Source organism: Ambystoma mexicanum, chromosome 7q (genome assembly GCF_040938575.1).
Source record: "Ambystoma mexicanum isolate Mex_15411 chromosome 7q, UKY_AmexF1_1, whole genome shotgun sequence".
NCBI classification, from domain to species: domain Eukaryota; kingdom Metazoa; phylum Chordata; class Amphibia; order Caudata; family Ambystomatidae; genus Ambystoma; species Ambystoma mexicanum.
In genome coordinates, this window is record NC_090941.1 from 516,587,741 (window position 1) to 516,613,226 (window position 25,486).

At 45.8% G+C, this 25,486-nt stretch overlaps 1 protein-coding gene across 2 annotated transcripts in view; it reads right to left on the reverse strand.

The window, feature by feature from the left end:
• The window catches only part of LRCH1 (leucine rich repeats and calponin homology domain containing 1), a 1,427,405-nt gene that overhangs the window by 457,322 nt on the left and 944,597 nt on the right, over positions 1-25,486 (reverse strand). For both annotated transcript variants that reach the window (XM_069640111.1, XM_069640112.1), the window contains exon 9: positions 22,635-22,744. In XM_069640111.1, the coding sequence (XP_069496212.1) occupies positions 22,635-22,744 (110 nt within the window). The remainder of the gene's footprint in view (positions 1-22,634; positions 22,745-25,486) is intronic.

Genomic DNA, 25,486 nt, shown 5'->3' on the forward strand with positions numbered 1-25,486 from the left:
AGCAAGAACTGGCAAAGGGTAAGCACGGAAGAGCCTGTGAGCTGCAAACACAAAAGTCATGCAAGAGAAGGTGGTGGGAATGGAGTGCATACATTTACAGGGTTCCATAAACAAGGGCCAAAACAAGACAGGCATCACCCTTAGGCATGTGAGACTGGTGAGGAACAAGGTGCAAGTACATATCACACTGCTACATATCACACTACAAACTTAACTTTGACATGAGATGCACACTTTAATGTTTGCCCATTTACACTCTAGAACAAGCAGCGATATGTCACATTCATGTATGGAGGAGCAAGAACATTATCTTCAAGAAACCACGGTCTGGAGTGAACAAGGCTCTGCTTAAGTAGAAGTAGGAGCGATTAGATCCCAGCAATTTCGAACCCGGACTAAAGCAGAGGGAGGGAGATACTGAGGAGGAATACTACTACTGTGAGGATAAAATATGGAAAAGGGCGTGTACTGACATATTCTCCCTCTCCGAACATGAGACAAAAGGGTTCAATACCTTGCAAAGTTGCAACGGTAGTGAGGCAACGAGGGGAAAAGGTGAACCAGTAGACAACTTGGAGAACTGGCTAGAAGCCACCGAAATCTTGGCACAACTGTGAAGAAATTCCCAGAACTGGGGTTATCCCTTTTTGGTTACAGGAACTACATTAGCAAATACAGAATGTCTGGCGGTTTGGGTTGGTTATTAAGGGACCAGAGATTCAGAATGCGCATGGAGGGTGATGCAGGCTGATGCAGGCTTCAATGGGAACATAATAAGCTTGTAGAGGAATGGTTCGACTCCAGGGCTGGCATCTCAGGGCAGCAAGCAGAGGGCAATTTACCGTGGAGAAAACACTGTTTAGGTGCAAATATGTAGGGGAAAGGGGGTCGGCCATCTATGAGAACTTATAAAAGGGTCTTATCAAAATATGTGAGGAAATGGGGGTTCCAAAGGCACAAGGAAAAACAGAGGGCCCATGCACTAAACCTTTGTATTTGGGGATAGAAAATAGATACCACTCAGGGAGTGCAAAGATTATCTCCAGAAAAGGTGGCAGCATTCACGAACACCACCAGGTTGGTCCTGGGGCATGAGAAAGCAACCTTGAAAGCGACCTTGAAGAAAATCATGGTATTGCTAGGGTGTCTACATTTTGCAGCTAGTATGATACCCCACAACGAGGGCTTTTCTACGTAGGTTAGCAGCTACTACCGCAGGGGTAACAGAAGGAAGGCATTTTATTCATTTAAAAGCAGGCTTAATAGAGGACTTGAGAATGTGAAGGGATTTTATACAACCTTTCAATGGTATACGTGTGTGGCAGGCGGCTTGGGTCCCCTGCGATCAGGTGAAACGGCTTACGGATTCATCAGGAAGTTATGATTTAGGGGCAATCTTGGGGCAGGCATGGTGTAGGGCTAACTGGCTGAACAAATGGGTTAAAAACAGTTGGTGTAAAAACATAAGCAAATCGGAACTCTTCCCCTCTATGCATGGCCAGATGAATCGGCAAATAAACACCTATCTGTATTATTGTCAGATTACATGGACATGGTGCAAGCAATTAACAATCAATCAGCACGATTCATGAAAACAAGAGGGGCTGGTCAGACGCCTGATAAGGTGGGGGCAGAGGCTAAACACGGAATTGAGGGCCAGACACTTATGTGCCAGGGGTACACAACATGCCGGCTGATGTACTTTCTCATTCACAGATGGCAAGGTTCAGCCAAGCTTAGCCTCAGGTGGAGAGGCAATGACCCAATTCTACGGCAGACTGTAGAAGTTGGTGAAGGCGAAATAAGAATAAGGCAAATGCAGAAGAGACTTTGGCAGGGGGACAAGAGGTTCATCAGACTGTTTACGGAAGTGTCAAGGGACATGGGGGAATGATCGCTTAAGGGCACAGTAAAGGACTTCATGCTGTGGACAAAGGACAGTGGGAAGGCAAAGTCTTGGATCAAGGGCCACCTGTCAGCAATTGCATTTCACTCACAGCCGGAAGGATGGAAGACCCAAAAAAAGGTTTTCAGATTAGAATGGCAGTGCAAGGATGAGATAAAAAGTACAAGGAGAGAGGACAGACCACCCATCACAGTGAGGACCTTGCAATTGTGAATAGACTAATTGGAAGAAGTGTGCAGCTTCCCATTTGAGGAGATCCTTTTTAAGGGTTTTTTCACACAAGCATTTTTTGCAGCATTACGAATCAGTAAGGTAGTACCCAGATCAAAGAATGATCTGGCGAAAGGGAACTACTCCTTGAAGACATACCAGAGGAAGGTGAAGTTATCTGGGTGAAAATAAGGAAGTCCAAGACAGACCAGGCAGGATATGGGAGGGAGATCATATTCAACAATTTGGGGGTGAGCAGGTACTGTCCAGCTGAAACAAGCAGGGCTTACTTGAAGTCAAGCCAGCAATGCAAGGCTGCCTCCTCATACACAAGACGGGACACCACTGACAATTCCAGTTTAGGAGGGTACTAGAGATGGTGGTGGCAAGGTGAAAGTGCAGAGTGGGAAACATACAACACACTCCTTCAGAATTGAGGCAGCAACAACTGAGCACGAGGACGGTCTGGAGGAAAATGAGATAAGAAGCATTGGGAGGTGGCAATTGAGCAGGTTCAGATTGTACGTTAGACACAGCGAGGGGGCACAAACATAGTGGTGGTGCACGTCAAGGACAATAAGGGGGCTGAGGTGAGATTAAGTATCATGGGGCAGACGGGAGTAAAAAAATGGAAGAAAGGGGAAGTCAGGGCAGGAGTCAGCAGATGCATCAATGGAGAGTGAGTCAAGGCGGCAAAGGGTTTCAAAATAAAGCAGAGGTTAAGTTAGCGAACACCGCCACAACATGGTTGGCTAGGGTGGGAATGCCTGAAGGTGACTGAAGGACATAGCACATAGGAGAAGAGGTAGCGCTGCAGAGAGCTGGACAACTCCAAATCAAAATTAAGAAACAATGGAAGAGAATAAATAAATACTGAGGGAATAAGTATTGATCAAGGAATAGGGCATACAACGCTCAGACAGGGAAGGGATGCCGCCACAGGTTGCAGACAGCTGGGGGGAGCTATGCTGTAGGGAATATTGTTTTTACTGTGGACAGACTGTCTTGGTATAACAAGGGCCTTTTCATTTTCTCCTCAGGATCAAGAGTGGCATGGGTTATGGAGCACTCTTATTACAAGCGGCACGAGGAGCAGGAAAGGGAGATTGAGGGCATAACTTGGGCTTAGGTTTCGGCAGGGGGTATACTATGGGGAAGTGGGAAAGGGTAGTGAGGAAGAAGATAAGAATGTACAGACCAGACGACATACCAGTAACACACCTGGATGGGAACGATTCAGTAAATAAAGGAGGGAAGGTTTTGCTGCAAAGGATGCAGGGAACACTGGTCCAACTGGGCACTATGCTGTGCTCTACTGAGATACCAAGGGACCAAAATGATACCAAGACAGAGTTGGAAAGGAACTTGCAGTCAGAAAGGAGTGGCGGAATCCAGGAGCTGGTTTAATGCCACATTTAGGACATTTCTGAAAGGATTGGGCAATAGGTTTACGCAAGGCATACACAATTCACCCTTAGGACGCCTGGATCACTAGTCAGATGTATTTGTATTTACTTATATTTGTACAGTGCATTTGTCAATGCGCTTTGATAATTAAAACAAAACAGCGATACAAATCATAATGAAGGTATCGAAGACGTGAACAGCAGAAATTAGGCATGAGTAAGGGATTGAAGCAAATGAGTTTTAAGCACAGTCTGGAAAATATGGAAAGTGGAAGAGGAGCAAACGTGTAAGGAAAGGATGTTCCAGTGGTCTAGGGACTGAAAGAAGTAAATGGGATAAGGAAAGGAGGGAATGAGCAGGTATATACAAAGATGCAATGGAGGATTGGAATCACAAGTATGACACTGACACAAAAGGTACAATTTGTAAAACTTGAATTCACTTTTCGGGGTTTGGAAAACCCCTACTTTGCCCCATAGCTAAGATGGGAGCAGTCTCTACCGTCAAATAATAAATAAAACAATCCTAGTTGAGTCCGTCAAATCAAAATAACCTACACTTACAAAAACAAATGCCTGCCCCATCTCTTGTACAAATAGTGTGTAAAGAAGACTATGTATGCAAAGGAAAATCGTGTTAGAATATAAAGGATAAATGTGCCGGAGTCAACTCTTCTCCCCACGTTAGACAGCACAGAGTAAGGCGGTCCCTGTAGACAGGGTGACACACACTGGCTCAGCTTCTCAAAACGAAGGCAGTTCAGTTCAATACGGCAGTTGAGGCCCATCCACTTTAAAGTCTCTGCTTCCAGCTTTCAAAATACAGTTCAACAAAAAGTTCACGTAGGTCTCCCTCAGTTGGGCTCAGACCTTTCAAACAACACTTGCAGAGATTCTCTTCCCCAAGCTTAATTCACAATCTTTAGGGGTTCCCTAACTTATCACACTTCCGGTCTCCCTCAGTCAGGCTCAGACCTTTTCCTGATGTCGAAGACAATCGAATGTGCGTGGCTTTTACTATAGACCTCTGCAGGACCACTTCGACTTTCCCTTCAGCTCACACTCTTGTGTTAGTTGCCCCAGTGTCTCTCGGTCTGGATATTTCGATGTCATGAGCACAAAAGTTCAACATTTACCTTTTTATCTTCTCCCCTTTTCCCCGGGGTTGACCTTGATCACTTCTTTTTTATAGTTCATTCTTTATCGCTTCATAACAAAAACCATGTCACCTCTCACAGAGACTTTCGAGTGGGCTATGTCCTTTCACCAGACCACTCCGCTACTCGGTATTGCTGGTTTCACAGCTATCTGTAATTCAAATTTCATCACAGGTCTGCCTTCCTTCGCGTCTCATCCACACGCATTCAGCCTTCAACTGTGCAATATACTGTTGCAACTTCAATCTTTCCTCAACACGTACCAGTCTTTCATGTCGCTTTCCAACTCCCTGGCTACGTGGACTCTTTCTCGTCTTTGCAGTTTTTCATACACGAGTCAAGGTTAATACCACAGGTTTTACCTCGCCTCCCCAAATCTGCCGTTCACCCGGGAGGGTCAGTGGCGTCCTTGAAACACAATTCAGTCTTCTTGTCTGGGATTTGGCCCTCTCCACATGTCTTTCACAGCCTTTTCAAGGCAACTACCTCCTGGCAGTGTCAATGTGGGAGACTGAAGACTCCATGAGGTCCTGCACAATGGCCCGGGCCTCTGCCAGACCAGCCTTGAAGGAGGCTTGCTTGCCCGAAGGGAAGTCAGGTCGAAATTCCCTGAGCTCTCGTCACAGCTTCTGGTTAACCGCAGCCAAGAGGGCGTCTGCATTGGCTTGCCGCAGATGCAGTCATGAGTTAGAATAACAGTGCTTGCCCAAAGACTCTGGGACCTTGTCCGCATTGGAAAGGCAACCAGAGGTGGCTCCCGTGTGGGAAGACGATGAAGACGATGGTTTAGAATAGAACTAGGCCGCAGCCACCGCTGAAGAACGAGGCGGCGGGTGGGAGGCTAGCAGGATTGGATCCCTGTTCATCAGCCTGAACCTGCTGCCCAGCTTCTTGTTCATCTGCGCGTTGGCCATGGGCTTGTGGAATGGCTGGAGGAACGGGAGGAGTACCCAGAGGAGAGGGCCATGGAGGTGCCACCTGCAGGATGATCTCCTTCACTATATTGTTCAGGAGCCCCTTCATCTGAGGGGAACGCACAAGGAAGAGGAAGCGCTCAAAGAAGTGTCCTTGCAAGCCGGCGGGTCCCTAGGAGCCTGGCCCTTCGAGGCGCTGGGCCTCCACTCCTGGTCAAAGCGCTAAGGCGCTTGGGGCATGCAACCATAAGGCTGCAATGGGTAGATATATCCGTGAGGAGAACAAATGCCTGTACAGTACAATCCTCTGTTGCTACCAGAAGGAAGGGGACTGGGATCATCTTGCAAAGCCCATTCGATGTACGAAAGCACTTGCGGGCCCAGAGTTGGATCCAAGATGGCCACTGGCATAGCAGGCTCCACCACATGCCTCTTTGCCATTTTGATGCCTTGCGCCACGCTCTGGGTGGGAGGGCGCGAAGGCCCTCAGCAATGAGAGGCCTCAAACATGGGAGAATACAGCTTGGTTCTTGCACCTAAGCGGACGTGTCGACCTCAGAGATCACTCTGGTAGGTGCTGAGCCCTCGTCCGGCTGGCTGGTAGTCGTAATGCCCTGACTCACGACCTAGGAGCAAGATCCAGTAGGCTAGACGCCCTCAGCAGCTCTGCCAGTAACCGTGCTGGATCGTGCCGAGGACAGACTCTTGGAGGTGGCACTCGACGATCCCTTACCCATTGGGGTCAAAGAAGATGACAAACCTGACTGCCCATCAGAGGACAGCCCTTTAGAGCACCCGAGCCCCTCAGCTCGGGAGCCGGATGCCAGGATCGCCTCATGTCTACGCATCTGTTGCTAAATCCATGTCAGTTTTTATTCAATTTATTTAGTAAATTGGTCTCCTAAATGTACAATTTAGGCTCATTCCTTTTAGAAAGTTCTCCAAACCAATTAGGAGAGTGGGGGCTAGAGTGTGCCCTTGCTTCGACACATGCTTGCGCCTATATGTGCAAACTTTTTGGAAACACAACCAGCAATCATCAATGCCTTTACCTGAAGTTTTTTATTGTCTTACTTTGACAAGAATGTGTTAAAAAAAACACAGATCGTATCGTTGCAGCTCACTGAGCTCAGCAATTAGGGGTCCAAGTTTAACAAGTTCAAAACTTTGCTGGCCAGACTTGCCGTGCAGGGGCCAGCTGCTCCATAACACCGTCTCTCTGCCCAACAATGAGAGGCATCAACGCCACAAGTGCTTCGCTAGATTTGCATACATTTTTCTCCAGATTTTCGTCATGAGCTATCCCCATGGAAACACCATAGCTGTAACAGTGCTCGTCGTGTGACAGCGGTGCGCACAGGAATAATGTCCGGCCAGGGCCGCCTTTGCTCGTGTTCTGTAGGCGTGCACCTTCCTCTTTTGCTGTGTTCCTGGAACACGCTTCCTTTTGGTGAGCGATCAGTCGTATGCCTGGCCGTCATATGAATTCAACTTTTGAGTCCCTGTGACCTCCATACTCCGCGGAAAAAGAACACGCTCCTCTGCCTGGACTAGGACGTATAAATACAAACAATGTCATAAAATGAGACGAGGTTTTGTTAAAGCATAACACGTGTACATCCGATTTAAATTGATAACCTAGAAAGAAAATGTAATCACCCGTGAGTTAGTTGCAGCAGGGTTGCTTTCTGCGTCACTTGGGGGTGGAGGGCAGTTGTGCTAACGCAGGGCTTTTCACATCCGTCATTGGCCGCGGAAGGCGCGCCCTGCCTTTTTCCTGAAGACCCCTCATGTCAGAAGTGAATATTTGCTGTGAAACTATCATCCTCACTTTATCATGCAGCCTTCGACAGGATAACGCCATGTATTTCTTCTACACAAAACACTGAACAGCAATTTAAATTTAACATAAGGGCTTCCTTCATTCACGCACATCCTACTGTCCACATCTATGGCAATGCTCGCAGCTATACTTACCGACAAAAGTCTGGCTCTTTACCTTCTCGATAACCGAGAGTGAGTTTCTCGTCGTGCACTGCAAGGAGACATGCGTCTTTCAAAAGGGGAAATGATATGAAAACTAGGATTGGGGTCAGAAGTCAAACAGCTCGCTCGGCCAAAAATCACTAACGGTTCTTCTGCAAGCAGTAGCTAGCACAGACGGTTGTGACCTGAACACTAAAAATAAAAATATGAGTAAAGTTGCACTTAGGCAGAAAGGCCTATTATGTCCTCTCTCTAGAAAGTAGAAGATACACTTTCCCATTACATGTATTGCAGACACGATCGGCAGTGCAATGCAGCAGGATTGTATGCAATATTTTGCAAACAAATTATTCAGAAACAATTATTACCCAGGCTCCCCAAATGTTCCTCTTGTATTCTCACTATGTTCTCTGCATTCGCGGGCAGTTTAAGGGCGAATGCTTGGCATGATCGCAATCGCGGTCCATGCCTAATATACACCTGTATGCTGCTATGCTGCTCCTGAAGTCATAGCATCGTTTTGGAAATGGATGGCTAAAGGATCTTTCTTCAAGGCTGTCAATTCTCCTATGGAAGAGGGAGGGGGGTAGGAGGGAGTGGCGAAGGGGAGTATACCATCCAAAAGTAAGTGACCAACGCACCTCGATTTTTAAAATATTTAAATATCTAAATGGGAACGTGGTTACTAAATATACATACTACAAAACAAACATTTCATTCGCCAAGCCCCCAATTCTAGCTCTCGCATTCCTTTGGGTGTGTTGAAATGCGTCCCTTTTCCCTGCAGAGTGTACATGCAGTATCATAGCCCCTGGTCTTTTGTTTGTAGCCCTGGATAGAATATCAGGAGCTACAACAAAAAGGCTAGCTAGCCCCCAGTCCCGACAGTTCCAACATTAGCGTAGCCCCGTTTTTCTTCTCCAGACCTAGCAACACCCCTGAGCGTAACACAAGGAGAAGAATGCATTGACAGGTTTAATTTAATTTGTCAAGAAGTCACCATAAAATCATACCTGAAAAGCCATTTTCACACGTACAATCCATACTATGATCACCCTTAAATAAGCAGTATAGTTTGGTTAAAGAAGCTGCCTTAACCAATGTTACCACTGCCTGACATCAATTTAGCTACTCTGGAAGCGTACTATCATCCAGCGTTAGTAATACAATAGCTTCTGGTGTAGAATGGCAATTTTCATCAGCCCATAAGTACCCATCAGTAACCACCCACAAGGCCCGAAGGAAGACTTCTTGTCATATCCAATAGATGACAGGAGCATACCATGTGCAAAAGATCAGCAGAGTCTACTCGCAAGCACAAACACGCAGATTCCTTTGCATTATATTACATGTTTCCAAAGGGCCCCTGTGGGGACTGTCCCCAAGCTAAATTCATTTTTATACAATCAGATGTGTGGCATGGCAAATAAATCAGGTAATTTTCAACCCAAATACAACTAACTTCTGCCCAATTATTATTGCAAACCTACTACGGTGGTGAGGTGCGCAGTATAAAAGCTAATTAAAATAACATAGGTGGTGCCTTGCTAAATTCCACTCTAATCAAAAATGAAAATAATTTCACTAAATCTGCGTCTGAACCATAATAAACCTGTGCTGTGAATAACTGCTAGCACTTCTTAGAATGTCATAAAATACCAAATTACTTGCATGTTTGTGCAAGTCCTAAACCAGTTTCCTCAGAACCACAAAGACAGGAGTCTCTTCTAGCCAAACTCCAAAACCTATGTTTTATTTCTATTCACCAGCTTCTTGCACCCACAATTTATGCATTTATAAAGGCGCCGAAGCCGCAGGCATCAGGTCGCACCAACATAGACACAAGTGAGACAGACACAAAGCAGACGAGACACCAAGAGCTCCAGCAGGATTAAGAGCAGGAAGGGAGTTATTCAAAGAGGAAAGTTTTCAGTTTACGACAAAAGCTGAGATGTTCTCCTCAAGTCTCAGATTCAGAACTCAGAAGGGAGTTCCATATTTTAGCTGCCACATCTGGAAAGGATTTACCTAGGCCATTGGTCCGATTGAAACAAAGATCTTACTAACCCCATCTCAGAGGAGCGCAGAGATCTAATCGGGACATAGGGAAGAATCATGGATTTAAGGTAAGCAGGGGAGGTGCCATAAGACAGTTGTGTACCAATATCGCTGCTTTGAAGGATATACGAGTGGTGATGGGAAGCCATTGGAGTTCTTGCCTACTCTTAGAGATCTGGTCCTGCTAAGTGCATCGTTCTGGGAAATTTGAAGTTTAGATAGGCATTTCTTATTAGCTCCAATCAAAAGTGAGTTACAATAATCCAGTCTAGACCAGATTATGGCCTGGGCAATAGAGCCGCAGTTATTCTCAGATAGGAAGTGCCAGATCTTCCTCAGCAGTTGGAGATAGTACGAGCAGTTTTTAGACACTTGGTTTACGTGAATGTACGCAGAAATAGATGAATCCAGGTACATGGCAAGCGTTTTGACACTTTCTACAACCGAGATATCACAACTGTCAAGGCGAAAAGATTGACATTTGGGGTCCAATTTAGTTTCAGTTTGGGGTAAAGATCAATAACGGTTTTGTTTCCATTAAGGCACATCCAATTGGTGTTCTTCCAAGACTCATGTGAAGCACAGATGTACCCTAGATGGTTCGAGTCCAAAGAGTAATCACTCAATAGTTCCATCATGGGTTTCATCTGCATAATTAGTAGAGTAGACACCCATGCCTTCCAGGAGGCTATACAAGGGCCTGATGCACAGATTGAAAAGTATGCGAGACAGAGGCTCCCTGTGGGACACCACAGGTGATCAGAGCTTGACAGGACATTGCCTCTCCCCAGCACACTCTGGACATCCGATGTGTCAGAAGGAATACACCCAGTCAATAGAATCCTGACCACATAAACCCACATCTTTTAGTGTGCGATTTACGCGTTTGTGGTCCAGCAAAATCGAAAGACGCTGAGAGATCTAAAAGGACCAGAGGGCCCATATGTCCCTGATCAATGATCCCCAGCATATAGATCTGAAGATCTAGCATAGCTGTCTCAGTGCTGTGACAGGGTCTAAACCCCAACTGCTTATGGTGTAAAATCCCAAAAGATTCAACGAATGACTGAAGTTGTAATGTATAAATTGTATGTAAGATTTTCAGTAGAAAATTGCAGTTGGTGATTGGCCTCAAATTACTGGCTTCCATGGGGTCCAGGCTTGGTTTTTTCAATAATGGGGTAACTGTGACCACCTTGATGTCCTCTGGTACCAGTTTGTGATGAAAGGATGACTAACAAGAAAAGGGGCAAAAACGTCCTTGTTGTCAAGTATCAGTTTTGGTGGAATCACATTTTCTGGACAGGACGACAAACGCATTTTAGATCAGGTTTTATTCAGGCCAGCGATCGATACAGGATGGAATTTGAAACAATGCTGTCCTGTCTCACTAGCGTGCACAACCGTAGGTGGATCAGGATTGGGTTTTAATAGAAAAGACTTGTTTTTATCAAAGGCTTTCAAGATCTTGGTATCAAAAGCAAGCTGAACTTTGGTGCAATCCAAATCAGTTGTAACGGTTGTTGCCTGAATTTATGGGGCCACTAGATGATTGAAAACCTCAGAGTTTTTTCGGGTTGTTATTTGTTGCATTTATCCGTTTATTAAAGAGATTCTTTTTTTTCTAGAATAGTAACACTATATATTTTTTCCATGGTCTTCCAATTGATCTTATTCACCTAAGTGGGATCGTTCAACCATTTACCCTCTGCTTTTCTTTTATCTTTTCTAAATGTATGCAGCTCTTGGGTGAACCATTTTTGAACACATGGGTTCTCTCTACTTAATTTAGGTTTAAGAGGGGCCATTTTGTCCAACATTTGGATCATAATAGACTTTGACACTAAGTTTGCTGCGGGATCAAGATTGTTGGAGAAAAGCATAACTTGATCTGGAAACCTACCAAGCAGCCCTGGTGGCCATCTAGATGCCAGACAGAGGTACTGCCTTCCACTCAGAACTCCACAGTAATGTCCTCTTGTGGTCTCCCCACCTCTGTCCATATGGGCAGCCCCAGAGTTTCAAAAGCTTTCCACCTCAAAGTCAAATTTGTTGTATGTGCCAATTGGTATACTGGATCCCTCAGTGAATGCTCGCATGCCTCACCAACTTCTGGCAACATGCATTCTCCTCTGCCGCTCAAAGTACGCCTCTGCAAGGGTCCGATCTAGAATACAGGACCCTCAGGTAGGGGTGGGGAGTCCATCACTGACCCGGGTCATTCCTGCTCAAGCAAGCCCACAAACAACTGAATAGACTCTGCATTAATACCTTGCAGCGCTCTAGGATGGAAGACACAGCATCCCTTGCAAACATATACAGGAGCATGCAAAGCACGCTGAGTGAATTCAAGACGGCCGACACTTGCTTAGAAGTTTCTGTGGGTCAATGCCAGATACACATCCTCTACTCACAGGCCACATTTTGCATGCAGCCCCAGCTGAGTACCATCAACTATACGATGCAGACCTAACCCGGCAGAGCTAGAACGGGTACAACAGGAGTGAAGGAGAACAGAGAAGTTCAAAGTTAAGAGTGTGATACAGGCCTGGGACAGAGCACGGCACTTTAGCGAGGACAGAGGGTGGGGAGGAGTTGTAGGAGAGGAGAAACAGCAGAGAGGAGGGTGCAGCAGGGGAGAGAGAGTGGCAAGGATGAGGTGACGAGTATTACGTTGGAGCAGATGTAGTGCAGAGTGTAAAGCCCACAGCAGAGGAGGCAGAGAGTAAAGAGGAGGGAGGTGGAGAGCAAATAAGAGGAAAACAGGTAAAAAAAAAGAGCAGAGAAAGAGCCTGGCACAGTGGCGAGGAGGTAACGGGAGAAAGGCACAACAGCAGAGGAAAGCAAGAAAGATGGCGAGAGACTACAAGGAAGGAGACATGTGCGAAGGAACAGCATGAATGAGAGGTTGGAAACAATAGGAGTTAAATGGAGGAGGGTGACAAAAGAGCTATTGGTTCTGGAAAGGAACATCCAGTGTGGCAGAGGCTTCAGAGTATTGGCAAAGGGATGGAAAGCCAACTAACTGAGATTACCAAACACTATAAGGGGGTGGAAAGCTTGAAAAACCCCGGGGTTCCACGACATCAAAGAGTGTCTCAACTTCCATCAGTATAAACTGTGCCACCAGGAGCAGTGGTTCCAGGTAAGTCAAATCCACGAGGAACCATGTGACACCTTGACCAGCTCTGTGAGAACAGAGAACAATATATAAACAAGAAAGACATGACTTAAGCCAAATTAAAAAAGTGTGGGACAATATAACCCAAAGACTGAGTGACTGTTGTACCACTAAGAGGGCACACCAGCTTCAGGGGAGAGCGGGAAAGACAAGAACACTGTCCTGTAGAAAGTCATATTGTGTGTTACTATCCAGAACCCACCCCTTAGGCACAGTTAAGACCTACACTCCTGTTTTTCTCTTGTGTAAATAAACAAGAAAGTAAACCTCTTTCTGGTGAAGTTACTGGTTTGATCCATCAACCGCAACAGAGCATATGTCACATGATGATGGATTCTTAAGGAAAGGTACATTTGAGTGGTTGGGCATTATTAGCGAGCCCTACTTGAGGGTTATTAATATGTTCATGGTATATTTGCAGGGTGTGTGTGAGAGACACCGTATTATAATGTACCTAATGCCAACTCTTGGAGGTAACTTTCCTTGATTTAGTATTTTGAAAGACAAAGGCTGGAGGAGGCAAAAGTGTGTGCCTCAACATCTAGGAGGAGCAGCAAGAGAGCTGGACTGGGTCAGTGTAGGCATAAGATCATAGTGGCCTATCGAGGAAGATGGGGACTGACTTGTGGGATTCTAAGCCAGATCCTTAAGACAGTTAAGTAGCAGGGAATTAAAGATTGAGTCAATATGTAAACTCGACTGCCAGCCTCCTAGTGAAAGACCGATCACCCTCCCTCCCCGCAGCCTCCCCCTCAAGGCACTGCCTACCAGCCAGTCTAGTGTTAGGAGTACTCCAGGACCTAATAAAGAGGAGTCAGTGGGTCTTACTTGACATTGGGACAAGAAAAAAGCGACCAGCGACTATTGAGCAAGGCGATAAGAAAGAAGTGTGAGGAGACTCAGGACTGCGAGGGACTCAAAATGTACCATCTACCTGGGGAGGAACCTGGGTTGAGATTTGCCAGTCAGCGATAAACTGGTCAACACCCAAAGAGGCCATCCTGCCCTTTTTCATTCGGAGATTACATATTTTAGGCAAGCCTTATAAAAATCCCTAATAAATCTATGCATAAAGTCATGGGGCCTCATTACGAGTCAGCCGGTCCGGAAATAACGATGGTGGTAAACCCGCCTCCACTGTTGTTTCCGGACCGGCTGATCTCGAGTTCTGCAGGCGGGAGGTGTCACTCTGCCAGGTCTGACCTGGCGGGTTTAACACCACCCGCCTGCAGTCGGACGTGGAAACACCGGCACCATTACAGCATGGTGCCGGTGTTTCCACTTCCCCATTCCCATGGAGTCCTATTGGACTCCATGGGAATGGGGATTAACATAATTCCGCCTCCGGAATTACTGGGTCACCGGAGTTGTAATGCCCCGGTGATTCCAGCAATCACGGAGGCAGAATGGTAATACGAGTCCAGCGGTAACGTGCCGGAATTTCCAGCACGGTTACCGCCGGACTCGTAATGAAGCCCATGGTCTTTTGTTGACCCTAATTGGCTTTGTGACTCCATTTAACTTTCTTTTTATGGATAACGTATGCCTACAGTTGCATTTAATAATACAATTATTGCCTAACAAAAACATAACATTAGAAATTCCTTCTTGAGTTTCAAAAAGAGAAAACTAAAGTGTAGCTATCACCACCACCTTCCTTATTTTATTTTACTGTTTAAAGCACGGACCTAGCTTGACAGCAGCAGAGCGCTGTATAGTGTGTGGTTATTCAGCATTTGGGCTGGCACCTTTACCAGTAGTGCAGAACTGTGAGTTGCGTGCTGTGCGTCAGTATGTGTGTCCATTGGGCTTAGTCCTTTATCAGGTGTTGTTGAAAAAGCCCCTTTTTGATAGATTTGCAGAATTGGAGCATTATGGGGCATTCTGAGCAGATGCCGGGATCAAATTCCAGAGGGTGCTTGACAAGAGTTGGATTGTTATTTGGTTCCCCTCTTTGTGGACGAGCTGTGATTCAAGTCAGTTTGTCAATTTGATTGATTGATATTTTATTTCTATCGCGCTCGTACACAAGTGTTTCAGAGTGTTTTGCTGCGTGAGGACCATGTGCCAATAGATATGTGAAGCTTAGCTGCCAAGTATGCTGGTGTGCTACTTATGACTGTTTTTTGGGGGGTTGGAACCCTGTTGCACAGTGGCGTTGGATCTTTGTTCACCTGTTTCAATTTGGAATGCTCACGTTTCATTCTTCAATGATAGATAACACCATTGTTGGGTTTTTTGAGAACACTATGCATGTCACAAAAGTGACAAATATTACCTGACAAAACGTGCAATTGACCATCTGACAAAATAAACGCATCATGTCTCAAAAAACCCAACAATGGTGTCATCTATCATTGAAGAATGAAACGTGAGCATTCCAAATTGAAACAGGTGAATACCGATCCAGTGCCACTGTACAACAGGGTTCCAACCCCCCAAAAAATTACTTTTCCAAAACTGGGACTGCAGGAGCTCTGTCTCTTGCAACTCCACACACAAGCAGCAGGAAAGATAACAAGCAGAGAAATATCCACTATTTATGGATAAAGTGAATTGCATATGCTGACACAGAGATCCACAGTTCCGTTAAGCTCCAACCGCCCTACTCAACTACTTGTGACTGCTTTGTAGATTATACATGCAGTCTTGAACGTTATCCTGGCCTGGAGAGAAAGCCAATGTAGTTTGTGTAGGATTGGGGTATTTGGCCAATTTTCCACACACTCGCAATAAGAGGTGCTGCAGTGTGGTGGACTGTTTTCAGTGGAGCCAAGTAAGCAGCAGGGAGCCACGTCAGGAGGCCATTTCCCCCATCGATGTGCAAGATCACAGGGGCCTGCACAACAGTCGGAGGTCCTGTGGCGGGATGAAGGGTTTGATTTTGCAAATGGTGGAGATTTGAAGCCAGGCAGTTTGGGCCTTCACGGTTGTGCATTTCTGAAAGGACAGGCTTCTGCCAATGGCGAAGCCTGAGGATTTTGCTAAATTTGTGTGTTGCCGATCAAATCCTTCTAGACACATATCTTTGAGCTGTTATTGAACAAGCTTAGTGAAGAAACTGATGAAAATTAATTCAGTCTTGAATGGGTTAAGTTTGAGGTAGGCAGTCGCCATTGAGGACTGGTAGATGGCCAAGTAATCACAGAGCCGACTGATGTCCTGTGGACTTTTTACTCTCATGGAAAATTGAGCATTGTCCACATATTGGTGGATGGTGCAATGAATCTGATGGTGTCATCACTCCCTTTCCTTGGATAGCCTCTTCTCATGTGGCCAGGGGATGGCAGTCGTTGCTCAATCCTGCCCCTAGGGGCGGCTATTTGAAGGAGGACCACATGGGGGCAGGCTACCCTCAGGGGCATGCATGACATCATCAGGTAAGGCACAATACCCCTCCCCCCTTTCCCTTCAAGGGATATTCCCTCCATCCCTCATGCCCTTATGGCATTGCCATCATCCCCTTCAACAACTCGATCATTTTACAGACAGTATTCCTCAATATCAGAAAGTAAATAAAGGGACAAAAACTAAGACGAGGAAGAGGTGCGGAACAGTGATGATTACTCCTAATACAAACCAACGCCAGCAGTCTATTAGCAGAAAGAATGCAATTTTCCCAACATGGTTTAAAAACCATGCTAGAAAAAGCATGGACTTCATCTCCTTATCCAGATGGGATGAGGACAGCCGAGGAGAGAGACCAGGAGTACAGTGCCTGGTCCGTGGAGAAGATTACCTGCTTCCGACACGGGTTGGAGCTGCCAGAGGACGCAGACGGTCTTGCAGGATCGTGTAAGGCCTAGGAACATTTTCCAGCAAAGCATGCAGGTCGGAGCCCTGCCACCGAGATGCCTAGAGGAGAGGCAATCAAGGGGAGCCGGCGGCGTGGTGGAAGCGGTCGAGGAAACAAAGCATTCTGCAGACCCGACGACAAGCCACAGACTGAAACAGGGGACGCAAGGGACCCCGAAGCAGCTGCTGAGAACCGGTGAGCCCGCTGGGAGGGACATGGACACTGGGGTGCTTTGGAGGGTGCACAGTGTACCGAAGGAAATCCATTGAGAGCTGGAGGAACCCTAAACAAGATAACACGCCCCCTGGGACATTTGATTACAAGATAAGATGTCCATGGAAAAGGGTCTGGGACCCGTAGCCACAGTATAAAATATATATGGGAGAAAAACAGTGGCAGAAAAGTCTGAAATGCAATGAATATTAAAAGACCTATGTGCAAACCCTAAAGGTTTTTCCCTTCCCACGCCCGAGGGATCTTACAAACAGATGGCCCAGGGAGGGCCATCGCTTTTGGATCCCGTCCCTGGGGGCAGACTAGCGAGGGAGGATCACCTGAGTGGAGGGTCACTTGGGATTGGGAAAGGATTACCCGAGGGTGAGACATGGTATCCCCCCTTTCAATAACCCCCTACCCGACATCCCCTCAGCCTACTGTCAGCCAGACCCCTGGTTTCCCTAGAACTCTCAATGCTTCTCCCGTCTTAATAACTTTACGACGGAACACCTACGCTCAAAAAGACTTTTCTCTTTCTATGAATTTCCCTCTAATGAGGATAGGTGAAGTCAGGCACTTAGCTATGATTGCAAACACCTGAATCCAAATGAGAACCGAATTGAGAATAAAAGGTGGAACCCAGATTCCCAAAGGGAGCAAGGAAAGCCAGGAATGCAAAGGCAAGTTTGATAAGGAGAGCAGGCAAGATGGCGAGCAGCTGAGTAGAGGCTAATGTGAACCAGGCTTGAGAGAACAGGATGCTGAGACGCTACAAGGCTGCAGGTTCAAGCAGGAGAAAGCGTGGCGAGGGAGCCGTGTCTTCAAGAAGCCGAAAGGGTTTGTCAAAGGAAGCTGAAAAGCTGGTTAATCTCTCCAAACGTGCCAAGAAATTGCTTATTTGCCTGGGAAGCAAAGCCGCCCAGGAAGGTCTGAGGGGCAGGAGGGGAGAGACCCTGACTTTGGATAAAAGAATTGTGAAGGACGCATTGTAAAGTACAGCCAGTGAGTTCAAAGTGGAGAGAGTTTGGTTTGTAATGACGCAAATGATTAACAAGTTGCAAGTAAGGGTATGCGTAAGAAGCGAGATGCGTTGAAAGAAAGCATCCATTGTTTTGAACTGTGTTGAAACAAAGAAAGAGTGGTCCTTTGGAATACTGCATTGTCGAAAGTCTCTGAAATGTGAAAGTTAAACAAAGTATTGCTGAGGTGACAAGCGAGTCGAATAAAGTTAATGGAAGTGAAAGCCGATGGGAGAGGTGACGGAAGAGAATATTGAGTGAAGCAAGATACCGGTGGGGATCGGTTGAAACATAACTGAGTGATTAAATAAATTGACAAGAAAGTGGAATTTGTCGGGGTGCTAAGGAGCACATTAGAGACGGAGACAAGGAAGTAGAACTTGGCATGGTGCTAGTAAGCAGACCTGAGGAAAGACTAAGAGTATAAGTAATACGATAACCAGAATGCAACCGTGTTGGAGTGCTCAGGCATGGGAATAGGTAAATCTGTGCCGTTTAGAAAGTCTTCGACATGAACCGCATGAGGGAAGCAAGCAGATTGGGTAAGGGAACCCAGTGTATCAAGATGATGAAACGTTGTCGTGTAAAATACTAGAGAGTTGAAAGTAACGAGTAAAGAGTGCCTAAGTTCCGGTGATGAAAGCCAGAGAGATCCACCCAGGAACATTGTTAAAGTAGAACTTTGTTATGCTAAAAAGCATTGAATCAGGCAAGGGAAGCCTGAGAAAGAGACTATTGTTAAAACAGAACGGTGTTATACTGGAAAGCATTGAATCAGGCAGGGGAAGCCGGAGAGAAGTGTGCCGAATAAGAAAACTATTGAACTGCCTTTTTGTGAAATGTTTTGAACAAACTGAACTTTTGGAGATTCAAAGTGACTTAAGCTTGGGGAAGGGAGTTGAGAAGAAACTCCATGACCATTCTGATATTCTTTTGAGACTCTTATATATTTTATCTAATACCCTACACATTGTTAAGTTAGAAAGCGAGGGCAAGCATAGGTTTGACACAGAGAGATTCTTTACTTTTGACGGACAGACTTTTGGACTATTCTTTCTTCTTCATTTTAATGGTCGAGACTACTCCCATTTAGAAATAGGGCAAGTTAGGCATTCTTCAAAAAACATTTTTGTACATAAAGGTTTTCAAAACTTGTATCCTTCTGTCTGTGTCTACCTCTGAGCACTATGCCTTTCTCACAGCTAGCAGGGGAGTAAGCGAGGCAAAAGATCAAGTGAACTACATAAAGAAGGTCCTGGCAGGAGAGTGCCCCAGGCAATGCCAAGAGGGTGAGTTTAATTACAGTGAATGTGTAAAGGAACGTGGCAGGAGAGTATACCAGGTGTTTTGTGAGTTAGAGAATCCCTGCTCTAAGGATTCTGAACAACAGTGAATGTGTAAAGAGAAGGAACCTGGCAGGAGAATATACTAGGTGATTTGCGGGTCTGGGACCCACACCCAAATTGCATCAACATGACAGAACCTGGTAGGGGAGCAAATAGGTGTTGTGCGAGGCTGAGAATCCAAAAGGAAGCTTCATGCCATTAGGATTTGTGAATTACATTGAATGTGAGAAGGACTTGGGGAAGGAAGACATTGCCCCTTGAACAAGTTGCAACATCAAGAGGTGGGGGTTATCCTCTTGAGCTCCAAAGAACCTGGTTATTCTTTTGAACTTTTGTTTTGGTGGAGAAACCTGGAGAAGGGAGTCATTCCCTGGAATTGTGAACATTATTCATTTGGAACCTTTGTTGGATGTACACCTTTTTATTGAACTTGAACATTTGCGCACTTTACAAGTCAATGACATTACCCATAGCACCTTAGGATGACTTTTGGAGTGTGCTGGGTAGGATAGGATCTAGGATAGGATTTTGGACACAGGACAGTTTTTCTTTGGACATCTTGACACACGACAGGCCCTTAGTTTTGGTTCAGGTAAGGAAATACCTCCTAGATTAGGGACAGTGAGGTATTTTCCAACCCCCGTTATTAATTAATAAAAGTTTATGGCAAACACCATGAGTCCTCTGTGTCCGCGTCTCATTCCTGGCTCTTTAAAATGGCTAAATCGAGATCTTGGAGGAATGTGACTAGTGGCTCCTTGTAAAGGTTCAAAAGGATCAAAGTGAGAAAGGAGCCTTGGGCGGCTATGCAAGCGATGCAGAGTTGGTTAGAATGCAACTTGTCCATCTGGACAGCCTGGTGTGTGCGTAAACCAATTCAGGACAGTGCCAGAGAATCCCATCCTGTTGGTAAGTAAGGAGAGGAGGATGCAGTGGTCGATGGTGTCAAATACAGCTGAGAGGTCAAGGAGAATAAGGAGGACTGAGTTGCCCTTATCCATGATTTGGAGGGCATCATCCACCACCTAGATGGTGGCTGTCTCAATACTACTCTTGGGGCAGAACCCCGACAGATGGCCATTTGGGAGGTGGACTGGTTCAATTCTGGAAAGTAGTTGTGTAGTGACTACTTTTTTTTCAAGGTTTTGCCAATAAACAAGAGGTTCTTAATGGGCCGGTAGTTGGACAGGTCGTCTTGGTGTAGAGTTGGTTTTTTCAAAAGAGGTTGGGTCTTGAGGGTGTCATGGAATTACCCTTCTGTGAGAGAGGCGTTAATGGTGCTGAGGAGTGCATTGAGCGCCGGGCCCATCATTTGTTAAATGATAGAGGCTGGGACGATATGGTTAGTGTAGTAAGTATGTGTTAGGCCCAACCTTCCAGCTGGGGCCCCACCCCCCTCAGAGTCCTCCAGGAAAGATGTTCAAAGAACGTGAAAAGACTGACACGTTCCATTGCCTGGCGCCTGTACCCAAGATGGCAGATGCAGGAACAGCGCCAGGCATGGAAGCGTCTCAGTTGCATCAAAAGGGAGAGGATTTCCTTTCCGGATACAGCACAAAGATGGACCAGAGACGAGCGTGTGGCATCTGATCAACAGATGCGCTCGCGGCTTCTTGTTGCCAAGACTTCATAGCCACGCCAGCATTATTAGTGAATTCATCAAGTAAGTTATATTCTAGTTAGGGACAGAAAGGAGATTCTGAAATCTCAGCGTATCCCCCGCCCCATATTACATGATTCCTGTTTTTACACATGTCTTATAACAGTTGAGATCCGGTCCACAACGCTTAATTGTGAGTATATTTACATGTGTGGGTTGGGTGGGACTCTGAGTCGCTAATGACACTTGCATAGGTGTCTTCTTCGCTTGTATATCTATACCTACAAAGCCACAGCTTCTCCAAGTACCTACCAAGGATTTAAGATGTGGACCAGGGGGAAGGAGTGCTCTTGTGCATAACCTTTAGGGCTGCCAGAGGGAATTGCTTCTCCTTGGTATATGGTCTTTTTCACTGTATTGTGACCCTTCTTGGTTGTTCCCTACAATGCCAAGCCTTCAAGTACTGACAGTAAGTTTGAGGGCGGCAATTGTTTTTAGATGGCCTGGGAAAGAAAGGGGAGAGAATTCGGTCCAGAGGGGCATGTGTATGCTTGTTTGCAAGGAGACTAATGCTATGGGAGGTTTATTCGATTATCTGTACAATTTTGTCTATTTTTTTAATGAAAACGTTGTTCCTCCTGGCCCACCCCCCCTCCCGCCCTTAGTTGCTGGCAGCTCAGTGTCAGGTGAGGGTTTAGTACAATGTTTTACTATTTCAAAGAGGGCTTTGTTCCCGTTAGAGGATGCCTCAATGGTGGTGTAGTAGTAAGCAAACTTTGGCCTCAGTAATCAGAATCCTACAGTTGATGTCGAGAGATTTGAGGTGGGTTAAATCTCTAGGGTTACAGTTTTTTCTCCCCCATTTCTCTAAGGGTCTGATTGGGCGTTTGTTGGAGACAAATTCGGGGGTATACCAAGGGGCAGATGGTTTGGTCTTAGCGTGTCATGAGTGTCCACCAGTTTCACAGTGGAGTTGCTGAACAATACTAGGAGGACTGAGGCATTCCCTGTGGTGGGTACATCTGCAAAGTTTGCTTCTAGCTCCAGGAAGGCTTTGAATGATAGGCACTGTGTGAGGGTGCATTAGGCCTGACCTTTGTGGACTCTAGTCCATTGGGATGGTGGTGTGGTCAGACCAGTCGAGTGGGATAGGGTCTGTAAGGTGATGAAGAGGGAGGGGATGATGTAAACATTAAGTCTAGGGTGTTGCCTTTGTTTATGGGGGAGAGCACAATGTGCTTAAGGCCCATGGATCTAGTCAGTGCGGAAAGTGTGTTTTGAGTGTGGCTATCGGCATGAGGGTCAGGGACATTAAAATCTCAGAGGAAGACATTATTTGGGATGCCAGCAATGAAAGAACCTCTCCTGTGAGGTTACCACAAAGCTACATCTACACAACCCATGGTGATTATTAAGGTTCTACTTCCCACTGTGCAAAGATGAAATATCTGGTGATGCAAATTTACAGGACGACGACGATAAATGATTTACTTTCCCAATCCAAGTCTTTGTGTACCATTGGGGAAATATTCAGCAGTGCATAAAAATAATAATATTTCTTTATGTACATAAATGCCAAATAGCACAGCGAGCCCCCGATATCTGTGTGCAGCCTGCTGTGGCAGGTTCGAATCCCGGCAGGGTCACTCAGCCTTTCATCCTTCCGAGGTAGATAAAACGAGTACCACTCTGTGGGATAATAATGTCTTCTGTTATTTGAGCGCTCTGAGACCTATGGGTGTGTAGCGCTATATAAGAAATACATCATAACATTGGCACACATGTGGTGTATGTGTAGGAGGGCAAAGAGGTTTAAGCAAAGTTGATTTTTAAACTTGCCTTGCTGTAGTTCATGAATGGAGAGGTGGGGACATCTGCTTCATCAGTACATTGAAGTCTTGCTTCTTCACCACTGTCAATCAAAAGTGGAGACTGCGGATGTGGTTCCACTAAGGGTAAAACAAAAAATTAAATGCAAATTATTATTTTGACAGAAATGCACCACACTTAGGTTTTATTTACAATGGACTTAAGATGAGCACCTGCGGAAATAACAGCCATTAACAATGCGTGGGCGGCAGCAGATCTACTAAATCTCAACAGCATAAAAGTAAAACAAAAAGTGTGCTGAATTAATTTTCTTCAGGTCCCTCTACATTGCTTCCTTTGTGCGGTTCAGTCATCAATGCCTCAAGAATATGGACGCCATGTGAATTCTGTGCGAGTTATGGGGACAGCGGGTTGCTTGCTAAGGGGGAGGAAAAAGATTACACCAAATTTGCAATTTCTTACTTCCATCCTTATTCCTCCTATAAACCAACATGCACTTCATGAAACAAACAGAAAGATGGCTCACCTACCGCTGCCTTTCTGCTCTGCATAACGAATGCCACGTAGGCTTGGTAATAGCCTTTCAAATAATGATGGGCAGTTGCCTCTGGAAAGACAGTGAGGCTTCTTTTGTTGATGGGCATAGATGGAGAGTTACACCTTCCACGAGCAATAGCCCTTGGATGTAGAGGAGCTTGGAGATGAAAAGCAAGCTCTCAAAAGAAGTAGAAATGCATATAAAAATACCTACTTCTAAAGGACAAAACCTCAACATGTGACTGAGCCGAGGTAGCTTACAGGTATATTCAATACAGGTATACTCAGTACTATTCAAATGAAAAGGTAAATAAAATCCGGGCACTTCCAATCTTCGATTTGTAAAGTGGCTCTTCTGCCCCAGAGTTGTGCGTGCCACAGAATGAAACAAGTGTTTGCAAAACCAATAGGTCCACTTTTGCACGTGTAGAGGAAAAGCCTTTTTTGTCATGGAGGTGCCTTACAAAAAGAAGCAAAACCCTCATCTTGCACACTTACAACGCCAAAGCTAGTGATTTAATCAATGCATATATTTAAAAGACGGTGCAACATCTGACCAACCACGATTACAAGGACTCCCTTTAGCTTAAGTGGGCTTGTCAATAGAGCAGCCAGTATGCTACTCCACTATTGAAAACCAGATTCGATTACAGCATACAACCCATCTGTACCAAAAACCCTCTAGTTCACATTTATACCTATAAACATCTTTCCCGACATTCTCAAATGACATTGAGGTGGTGACATAGGAACCAGAGAATATGGGGGACATCTCCCCTCCCTCTCATGAGTGAGGTGGGTGTTAGAGGACGACTTCTGTTCCTCGCTTTCCTGAGCAGAGGAGAGGGCAAAGGGAGTCGCTGAATTTCCTTGAATCAAAAGCTGTCTCGAAGCCACAGGTGAACCTCAAGACTTGAAATCGTCTCCTGCGGTCAATGAGATGGAAAGGCTATTGCTTGCTGCCCTGGCATGCAGCAGGATCAAGTCATGAGTGAGAAGGGCATGTGAGGCTTCTTGGAGTTTCCTGTTAAGTTTCCGCATTCAAAGTGAGCATGTGACAATCTCTCTGCCGTCAGCCCCAGGCTGCTCACGTTCTGCATGCGTGAGGGTGGTGTTAGCATCCCTAATGTGCAGTGAAGGCCTAGAGTGTTTGATTTACTGTTATGAGTCAAATGAAAAATTCCAGCTGGAAACACCTTTATAATTGGAGATTGTACAATGAATGAAAGAAAAATTAATTCAGAGAGTAATTGCGTTTGTACAACAGGCACACTTGGGCGTTTTCCACTCAGTAAACATACCAATACATGTAGAGCTTTGGGCTGAGATAGGATGCATCAGTAGCAGATCACGTGGCTTTCAAGCCCCCAGAATGTAGTGTCCCCTATGCTCCTACTTTGAGGCTATCATTGCTAGAGGTGCTAGGAACAACATGCACAGAATGAACAAGTTACTTTCTTACCTGGTAACGTTCTTTCGATGGGATGGTCCGACGACGTATTCCATATCTATGACATGTAATCACCACAGCTGTGCTGCTTCGGAAACTTTTTTCGGCGTCCTGCGTCGATGACGTCGATGCGCCGTCGTTGAGGACCTCCTCCGATGTCCGACGTCATCAGATGTGATAAGTAGGACGCACGACGCCCGTAGCCTCAGTTGTAGTTTTTTCCCCCAGAACGTGTGACATTAGTCAACTGCCAGTCAGACACAAAGCCTTGCGGAACGTAAGCTGCAATCGCAAAAGAAATTCTGCAGCGGGGAAGGCAGGGCGGGAGCGAAATGGAATATGTCGTCGGACCATCCCATCGAAAGAACGTTACCAGGTAAGAAAGTAACTTGGTCTTCGAGGGGATTGGGTCCTCCGACGTATTCCATATCTATGACAGACTCCCAAAGCAGTACCAGAGCAAGGAGGAGGGAAAGAATTTAGAATCAAAATTTAGAATAGCCAATCAAATAGCAGAGCAAAGGACCGCCTTGCCAAAGGCCAGATCCTGTCCTCGGATGGAATCGAGGGAATAGTGACGTACAAATGTATGTACTGAAGCCCAGGTGGCTGCATCACAGATGTTGCGAATAGGAACACCCCTCTGCAGGGCAGTAGATGCAGCCATACCCCTGGTAGAATGGGCCCGCAAGCCAGCCGGTGGGTCCTTACCCACCAAGCGGTAACACTCCGAGATGGCCAAAATAATCCAGCGAGACAAAGTCTGTTTCGTCACAGATTGCCCCAAACGCTTTCCAGCATAACCAATAAAGAGTTGATCGTCCACTCTGACCCGGGACATGCGTGAAACATAAAAGCTTAAAGCTCTCCTAGG